Below are 9,785 nucleotides of genomic sequence, written 5' to 3' on the forward strand. Positions count from 1 at the left end.
CTGCGCTTGGACGAGCAGCCGGTAACTACTCTAAGTGAGGTATACGCTGGTTTTGAGAAGACAGTGGAACACTGTTAAATTAACGTGTCTTCTTTGTTTCATATTTTTCCTCCAAAATTTATGCGAGATTAAAGTAAGAAGTTTAATCTTTTCTAGGAAGAAGAAAAATTAATCCAGCAGGAGCTAACCAGTCTGAAAGCAACAGTTTCTGCCCCCACCACAACACTTGTAAGTGCTGCTAGTTACAGGCTGTGGGAACAGCAGACCAAAGGTGAAGAAAAATGGTGTTCTCACTGGTTTTGCTAAGTGGAGTGTATGGGTTATCTGCATTATAGATATTTAATCATCAGCATTAAAAGGTACCAATGTCTCCGGTTTTGCAGCATGGTTAAAATAGCAAGCACACTGTGATTCTGTTTGATGTGAACAAACTGTAACAACATGGCGCACAGAGTCTGTCACTCTGTAGTTTCTGAAATAATGCAGGCAAAAAGGCTAGGTGATGAACTGCCTCCATCAAATAATGGTCTTTGCAAGGTTTGCGGGCATTGTTTTAAAAATTTATTTATGCTATATAAGAAGCTGTGCTTTGTTGTATGCTCTGTTGCTCATGTCTGAGTTACAGGAGTTGATATATTCTGGTTTGAGTTAGCTAATGCATATCTCAGTCCCATGAGCGAGAATTTTTGAAGGGGGAAATAAAGTTTTACCTCACACATAGTGAAAACACATCCTAGGTCAGTGTAGTGATTGGTAAAAAATAATTTGCATTAGCAGTATGATCATCTAATGCTTCAGATAATTCATATTTTTTACGTTAGTCGTAATTAATCTAGTGTTGATTACATGCATGTTAATCAAAATAAGATAACATCTTTAAGTGTAGTATATGGGGAGTTCTGCTGTTATGGTCAAAAATTAATATTGATTTGCAGAAGAGGTTCATAGCAAAGGAAAAATCACATATACCCAGATTTTGGAAAATGAATGTGAATGTGCATATGTTTCTATCAGATAAAGTCCTCTACTTCATTAGAGCAGTGAAGAAGAGCATAAAACATGGCTGACTTAAAATTCTTAATAATTCATAATAATTTATTTTTGGTATTTCAGAGGCTGATGAAAGAATGTATGGTGAGACTCATCTATTGTGAAATGCTGGGGTACGAGTCTTCCTTTGGGTATATCCATGCAATCAAGCTTGCACAGCAAGGAAACCTTTTGGAGAAAAGAGTTGGTATGTGCATGGAGCTGTAGCCTTAACAATATTCTCAAACTGTATTTTCAAAGTTTCTTAGGATTTATAATTCATGTAAAAATCCAACTTACTTAAAATGTTCTTCTATTTTCTTGATCTTGTTTCATAGTCTCTCACTCCTCTTTGAAAATAACTAAATCCCTAGTTTGTGAGCTGCTTTGTATCTGCTTGTAGAACAGAAGGCAGGGGAAGTTAATTTATTTTAAATCATCAGTTGTTCTTTCATTGTTTTGAATTATGGCACCAATAAATAAGTAATTTACGAGAAATTTTGTTAAAAAACACATCAAACTGAGAATGCGTTTCTGACAGGATTTGGTTTCTTTTTCAAGTACTGTAGTACAAGAGTAGACAAAGATGTTCACATCAGACAATTTTTGCAAGCATAATATTGGTTTCCCAGTATTTAACTTAGATAGTTGTTTAGAATTTTTGTAAAGGGCTTATTGCTGTTAGCAAAGTGACCCTAAAATATTTTCTGTTTTGGTGCTTGTAGGATTTTTTTAGTTTAGAAACAGTTGTAGGAAGTGAGGCAAATAGGGAGGTCCTTATAGCATAGGTGCAGAAGTTCCTGAGGAAATTTGAAAGGCTAGGTCAGATTTCTTTGAAATTTCATGCTGTTGTGATTTCCTTGCCTGCCGGTGTGGCTATTAACTTGTTTCCAGTAGATTTGGTTTGAAGTAGCTGTCAGCCTGTCTCGTCTGGAGGATTTCCTTGCAGTTGCTGATTCAACTGCCTAGTGAAGACATTTCTTCTTGTTTGCAGAGAAAATGGTTTAACTCCAAGGAATATATGTCTGCATACACAGAAGGAAGGCAGTGTCTTGCGGGATATGCTTGTTTGATATCCTTTGTTTGAATTTCATCTGGATCATCCACTCAAGTATTGGAGTTTCTGAGAGAATACGTTACAAGTGATGATTTAAAGTTGCTTTATCCCTGAGTAATGAAAGCCAGTGCACAGATGCTCTGGTAGGGATTAAGAAATTCTATCTTCACCAAACCTGGGAGGGCAGGTGGTAAGCTGTTTTGACCTCTGTAAGTGTCAAGAACCAATGTGTCTTCTTATTAATGGGTTTGAGATCTTTCCATACCAGGGCTCTTTTTGAGAAGGCTTTGGTGAAGCAGCATTATTTTTTTTAAATATAGGTTGCTTAAAGTTCTCTGGACAAAAAGCGCCCTTAAGCTTTGACCTGGTAAAAGGATGTTATCAAGAGTGTGTGTGGGGGTTTTGGGTTTTTGTTGTTGTTGTTCTGCAGTTATATGTGATATATGAGGATGACCTTGTCTGTTCTTGGTATATATACCAAAGTCTGTATTAAGGAAGTGGTGTCAGTTGATCCAATCAAGATGGGTTACTCTTTTACCCAATGTGAGCCTCAATGAATGAGAGCGAACTACATTTTTGCAGGTGTGCTAGGCTGATCAAGTCCATAGTTTCACAAGCAGATAGATCAATCTGATAGCCCAGACAATACAGTTATTTGTATCCAAGTTGCTCGTTTTGATCCCTAAGCCCTGAATGAACCAAGACCTTTTTTTAAGATCTATCTCTGGATGGATCTGACAAATGTTGTCATGAGTTGTGGCACACCCTCCCCACCCCCACCCCCCCAACTTTAAGTCCCTTAGTTTAAAAGGTAGAGGGGGTCTTGAAGAAAAAGGTTTCTGGCAGGTTTCTTTTCTGGGGTTCTGGAATTGTTTCCTCCTTGTTAAGAAATAACAAGGGAGTTTTTTGGCATAGGATGGTGAATTTACTTCTGTATTCCAAGTTGAATATAAAATCCATTTGAAATGGAACGTTGTTTTTTGAAAAAAGAGAAACAAATATAAAGTGCATTTGTTGTGTAGTCTTAGAAGGAATATACTTTTGTCTGTGCAGAGAAGATACTCATTTTCCAGGAAGTGATTTCTCATGATGTTCTTGGCTGCTCTTTAGCTATAACAGTATTTAATGTCTCTTATTTCTCATAGCTTATGAATTCTTAGCTGTTACTTGTTGAGCTTTACTGCAACTTAAATATAACTGGTTTGCCTGGAAGTAAAAGAAAGTCTTGATATTTAAAACACAAGCAACTGTCATCCAACAGTAGGTTTTTTTGTTGGGTTTTTTAATTGTTTGAATTAACTCTTCTTGTATTACAGACAGTCTTAAGTTTTCTATCTTGAAGTTGCTTATTGCTTCAAAGTAGTAATGGAGGCTGCTTTCTTTTATAGGTTACTTGGCAGTTTCTTTATTTCTCCATGAAAATCATGAACTGCTACTTCTACTTGTGAACACAGTTGTGAAGGTACAGTGTTTTTGGAGGTCTGGAGGTAAACTAAACTTGGACCAATTCTTCCCGTTTTGTGTCACAGGACATCTAAGCTATGTACTCATTAATTCTATCTTGCTCTCTTAAAGTTGCTGTTTCCTTGGTTAGCAATGAAAATTTGAAATGGCTTTCCCTGGCTTTTTAATTTAATCTTGGCATTATAATTTTAAATTTTTTCAAAGGAGATATACCATAAAATTTCCTTTATAAAGTGTGTACCAATTCTATACATTCTCAACTTCTGGAGGAGCCATGCGTGCGTATTTCAGTGTAAACTTCTGCTTTCAGCTGACAGCAAGTATCTGTTGGCTTCTTTGAGTTCTGATAATTTTGATAAAAAATGGAAATATGCTTTGGAGTGACACTGAAAATCTATTACCTAATAATACTTCATAGGTGTCATCTTCTGTATTACTGCCTCTTACATGGAGCAATTGTGACTTATAACAACTTTCTGTGTAATGATTACTTTTATATTACAGTAGGCCAAAGTCACATAAATTATAGTGATGCTCATTTTGCTGTTGTGATTGAAAATTGTTTTATAATCTTTAAAAATCTGACTTGAAACTACTAAGGATATAGAAAGAAGTGAAGAAATGAGAGGCCACAAAGAACTAAGCCAAAATGAGCACTAAAACCTATCTAGGACAAATGGCCAGAGCAAATAATGATGTGAGCTGGAAATCTTACATGTTTCATTTGTTTTGAAAAATAATTCTAGTCTCGTATTTCATGAATTCATCCATCCTTTTTTGGTTTAAGGTTACAGTGAGCTATATCTACTATTTTTAATTGTATTTAGGACAGATTGTGAATTTTTATTCTTTCTTTTGTAGAACATTACGTGTATTTTGCATTCTCTTAGGGAGTAGGTAATGTCTTGTTTTAGTGTACAAATATGTAATTGGCAGTATTATTGAGCTTGCTCTTTTTTTTTTTAAATTCTTTGGGCTAGATCAAAGGCACTAGAGAGAATACTGTTGAATTCTGTGAGAAGTGACTTGTCCCACTGATTCAACTGGGGACTCAGCATAGTTCTGCAATCATCAAACTATTTCACAAACATTGATTGTAGATCTATGTGTTAATCGTGCATATGTTTAAAATATGAGTGTAGTTCTGTTACACAAATGCGAGGAGCTGCATGTTCCTTCTTCCTGTATAAGAGAAGAAAAGAACTCTATTAGCTCAGTGAGATCTGACACTTCTCAAACAAGCAGACAACAGGATGGCTGGCAGCAGGATGCTTGCTGTAGGTCGGCTGTGTAGGTGGGCTAGATCCAGCCTGCTTGTGAAAGATTTGGAGTATGTCTGTGCAGAAGTTAAAAGTCTAAATAAAAAATGACTGTCTTATTTCAATGATTGTAACAGGACTTACAGAGCACTAATCTAGTAGAGGTGTGCATGGCATTAACCATTGTCAGCCAGATCTTTCCACGGGAGATGATTCCAGCTGTTCTTCCCCTAATAGAAGACAAGCTGCAGCATTCTAAGTATGTATTTATTTACGGAATTTCAAGTGGCCTTGTACAGTTGAATGACTTAATTTTTTAGGTAGTTTTAGTAAACTGGTGTGTTTTCTCTGAGTTGGTCTTTCTGATCATTACTTTCAGAAATTGTTCCTCTTGTCGTTTTTCTCTTGGATTCTTGTCTCATTTATTTTCATTCTTGATTTGAGTATTGGATAGGTATTAATTTTTTTCATAACCAGTTTTGATAGGTAAATGTAATTGAATTTATCTGCTGGAGTCCTTTTAACAAATATGTGGATGAAGAAGTGTTTGTAGAGAAAGTGGAGAAACAGATTGGGATCCTTGAAGTACTTCACTGATACTTTTTTTTTTTGTAATAAAGCTCTTTATAGAAACTTTGTTGGTAAAAGTGTATCTGCAGATACCAATACCCTTGAATTGTTTGATTCTTAATTTATAATATCCCATACACAGAGGATAACATTATAAGTGGTGTGTGGATTAGAAAGGGAACTGCAGGATGAACTGACTCAGTAACTTCTAGACAGGTATTTTTTGGAGCTGCACATATGACCACAACAGATTAGCAGTGGCCAATTTCATTGTTTATTTGGTGGCCATTGTTTTGAATCGTCAATCTGACATCAAGCTATGCTTTTAAGTTTGCTTTGTCACTTACTCACTTAGATGGTATTTGCATATCAAATGTGTAAAACACGGGTTCTCTCTCCAAATCATGGTGTTCTGATGGCTGGCCACATAATTTTACATTGCTGTAGAAATAACAAGTGCGAGTTGTTTTGTTAAGTCAAGTACTTAAAATACACAAGCAGCTTCATTTTGTTTTGTGTAAATCTCATTTGTCTTCAGGGAAATTATCCGAAGAAAAGCTGTTCAAGCTTTATATAAATTCTATCTCATTGCTCCGAACCAAGTTCAGCATATTCATGATAAGTTCCAGAAAGCCTTATGTGACAGGGATGCTGGAGTCATGGCTGCTTCTTTGCATATTTATCTTCAAATGATTAAGGTAGGGGAAGAATTAGAAGCACAACTGAACTTAGAAGCTATTTTTATATATGTATATAAAAATACACAGTGTACTGTACAGAAGTTTTGCAGAAAAAACTTACTTGTAGTCTTTAGAAAAGTTAATTTATGTGATCATGGATATCTGTGTGATGTTTGTGCTAGCTCTCCATTTAGCTTGACAGATCCACTTCTTGCATGATCTGAATGCTCAGCGTCATTGGCATCCTTAGCTAGAGGATCTAACTTCTACAGTGTGTTAAAGGGTTTGCTGAAATTTGCTTGTAAATTATTATTTTTTCTTTTTACTGTTGCCTTCAAGTTCCATTCACTGTCTGTGCAAACGTGTGAGAAAATAGCATAGATTTAACGTGAAGAGCTCACAAGTGTTTGGGAATGAGAGTAGAAGTTTGTTTTAAAGAAATGAAACCATCAGTGTAGGTATTTTGATCTTACTCAATTTGTGGATTATTTTTACTTTTGAGGTGCTGTATCAAAATATTTGAATTGTATTTCATTTTCATTATGTAGGAAAACTCATCTGGATACAAGGACTTGACCGGGAGTTTTGTAACCATCCTAAAGCAGGTAGTGGGAGGAAAGCTCCCTATTGACTTCAACTATCACAGCGTGCCAGCACCATGGTTACAAATTCAGCTTTTAAGAATATTGGGGCTGTTAGGAAAAGATGATCCAAGGTAACCAGATCTTTCTCTATAGTTAATAGTTTGAAGGTACAAAGAATACAGTCATGTCCTATACCTCAAAGACAGCTCCCTGTTTTGTGGGTTTTTTTTTTTAGTAAGAGGATTTCAGTGTTGAACTTCTCACACATTTGTTATTAACCAATACAGTGAGCAGATACTTTTTAAAGATACTGCAAAATTAGTTTCTTAGCTTCTGGATTGGCTAAACAGTTGATTATTGTGGAATATGCTTGAAATATATTTTTGCTGGGACTTCTGTTACTATGTTACCAAACAACTGTGAAAATCCAGAGTAAAGATACTTTAAAAAGTGGTGTCATTTTGTGAGGATCTAGTTGCCTGTGATCCTTTTCCTGTTTGTTTTATTTTTTATACAAGCAGTGATGGAAGTGTTTTTATTCTTGTGATGTGGTAAATGTTTCTTTTGAGAGCTGCAAACATCTTGTTAGATGCCATTTAGAAACATGTTATAGAGCTCTTCCATGTTAAAGTGAATCTGTGGATATGAATAATTTGTGTTACAGATTTCAATACTAGTGTTTGAGCTGTTTGGCAAAATAAGACTACATGCTTGTTAGCGCTGCAAATAATTTTAATTTTTTTTTTTCGTGTTAAACAGGACAAGCGAATTGATGTATGATGTTCTAGATGAATCTTTAAGAAGAGCAGAGATAAATCATAATATTACATATGGTGGGTGAGGTTATTTATGTAATTAATCAGTATTTGGAAAAATTGAAAATGTGAGTAGTTGATCATGCTAAAATATGTTTGCAGTACTTTTGAAAAATGTAATTATATTCTTAATATACAACTGTATTCTTAAGTGTCTGACTAGTAAATTGTAAAACAAGTGATACATTGCTGTACGGCGCAGTTTTTTATCATTGAAGTAAAATTTTTATTTACTGGGAATTCATCTTGACTGAAAAGCCTCTATCCTATGTTTGCATTGTCCTTGGCCTTAACTACAGAAAGTCAGCTTCTTCATGAAAGCTCTTATTGAACATTGCTTAAGTTGAAAGAAATGATAAAAGAAAAATGCTAGTGATACAGCCCTGTTTATTAGAAATGCTTAGATCTTCTTCTCACTGCCCTGAGAAAGGCAGTAAAAAGTGTGCAAGAGTGACAGCATCAGTTCTTTACAGCTGTGTAGGGCTTTTCCTCTAGCCACAGTTAATAAAAAGTAAACCTTGAGAGTTTAGTGATAGTGGTGCCTGTGAAAAGATGTTTTTGGCACACATCTCAATTTAAAATTTCTAGAAGATGGTAGAAGACACTGTTAATTTCATTATCTTCTCAGCAGAGAAAGCTGTATTTGTTGCTAGAACAAAGCAAAAAGAATAATTTCACTGTTAAGTTTTTCTAATAAAAAGCTGAGCAGTTTATTTGCATTTTTCTTTGCCTTCCCCTTCCCAGGTCTTGATACCTCCCAAACACCCAGATCTGATGTTCTAGAACCCTACATTAAGAGCTGTTTCACTATTAAAAAAACCCCTAAACCCCCCATTATTCTATTGTTAAAGTAAAGCCCCATAGATGTTGCCAAAGTACCTGTGCTAATGGAATGGAAAGAAAATTGAGACTTTTTTTAAAACAACACTGAGGAGGGGGTGGGGGGAAAAAAAGGAACCTGGCCCAAAGCTCTAGATGTCTAATGCCTACTTGATACATGTTTTGTAAAGCATCGTGTAAGTTTCACTTCCACTAAAAAGGAAAGCTCTGGGGAAGTATTCTCTTTTAGTAAATAATACATGAGGAAGCATCTGTCAGACATTTAGTGTATTCAGTTTATTCCTTCTATTCTTTTAGGCAAGAACATTGGGAGGTGTGTTGCCTTATAATACAGACAATTTGCACTTTCTAAGAGTTAAACAGCAAATTTGTTTTAGGCACTTAAGGGGCCAAAGTGGGTAGTTTATTATGATTTATACAAGGACATAGAATGTAAATATGAAGCTTTTCACATATGGTAAGCTTTTTATAAAACTTTAGTTGATGATCCTAGACAAAAGAAAAATGTAATGGAGTGATTACTCTTTCTTACACAAAGTCCTTGGTTATTGCATGTTTCTTGCTTCTTGTAGGCAACTGAGTTGTTAATATGCTAGTCTTTCTCAGATTTAGTTTTGTAATGCTTAAGAGTAGGTGGTTGTCTATTGGACAATTCGTTAGAGACTGAATTATGAGAACAGCTGAAAAATACATCATGATTTTAAACTGGGGAGAATTAACTTGGGGAGAGTAACTTGGTCTGAATCTTTGCCCAAATTGCTCCCACAAAGGATTAATTACTGTTTGTGTGTTGTTCAGTTTACTTCTAGCTTTTTTCAAACAACTATGCAAAGGTTTTTTAATAAGGATGTTCTTGGGATGATTTTGGCTGTCGGTAGTAGTTAAGAAATCATATGAACTATTGAAAAATATTTTGTCTCAAATCGTTTATAGTTGCCCATTGGCTTTCTAAAGACTGTCCCAGTCCAGTCCCTTGGGCAACTGTAGGAGACTTCAAGATTGGAAGAACTTTAAGGACAGAAAGTTGTATGCACAATGGCAAAGGCTAATAAAAAAAAAGTGCATATGCTAAAGGAGATAGTCTTTCTTCCTGTTTTTACTTATGTCAGTAGGTACTCTGCAGTTAGATTCAGTGGGGGTGGGACAACACTGCAATTCCTTGATACAGTCAGTGAGCTTGTTTGCTTGTTAAAAATTTTTGCATTATAGAAGTATTTAATACACATTAATTACGTGTCCTTCCCCCCCGCAGCGATCTTGTTTGAATGTGTCCAAACAATTTATACAATTCATCCCAAATCTGAACTACTTGAAAAGGCTGCCAAGTGCATTGGAAAATTTGTTTTGTCACCCAAAATTAATTTGAAATACTTAGGTAAGGATACCTGATTTCATTAACATGTTTTTAATTTGATCATAGTAGTATACATTCTCTTATATCATTTCCAATCACTTATATTCTAGGTTTAAAGGCTCTGACCTATGTT

The 9,785-nt window shown here is 35.4% G+C and overlaps 1 protein-coding gene across 1 annotated transcript in view; it reads left to right on the forward strand.

The window, feature by feature from the left end:
* The first annotated feature begins 162 nt into the window (after nucleotides 1-162).
* The window catches only part of AP4E1 (adaptor-related protein complex 4, epsilon 1 subunit), a 22,185-nt gene continuing 12,562 nt past the window's right edge, over nucleotides 163-9,785 (forward strand). Inside the window, 9 exon segments of the mRNA XM_009581597.1 lie at nucleotides 163-228; nucleotides 1,114-1,237; nucleotides 3,475-3,548; nucleotides 4,947-5,068; nucleotides 5,918-6,077; nucleotides 6,608-6,774; nucleotides 7,403-7,476; nucleotides 9,551-9,673; nucleotides 9,763-9,784. Coding sequence (XP_009579892.1) covers nucleotides 1,120-1,237; nucleotides 3,475-3,548; nucleotides 4,947-5,068; nucleotides 5,918-6,077; nucleotides 6,608-6,774; nucleotides 7,403-7,476; nucleotides 9,551-9,673; nucleotides 9,763-9,784 — 860 coding nt within the window. The 5' untranslated portion in view covers nucleotides 163-228; nucleotides 1,114-1,119.

This window comes from Fulmarus glacialis, unplaced genomic scaffold (genome assembly GCF_000690835.1).
Source record: "Fulmarus glacialis isolate BGI_N327 unplaced genomic scaffold, ASM69083v1 scaffold19557, whole genome shotgun sequence".
In the NCBI taxonomy this organism is placed as follows: Eukaryota; Metazoa; Chordata; class Aves; order Procellariiformes; family Procellariidae; genus Fulmarus; species Fulmarus glacialis.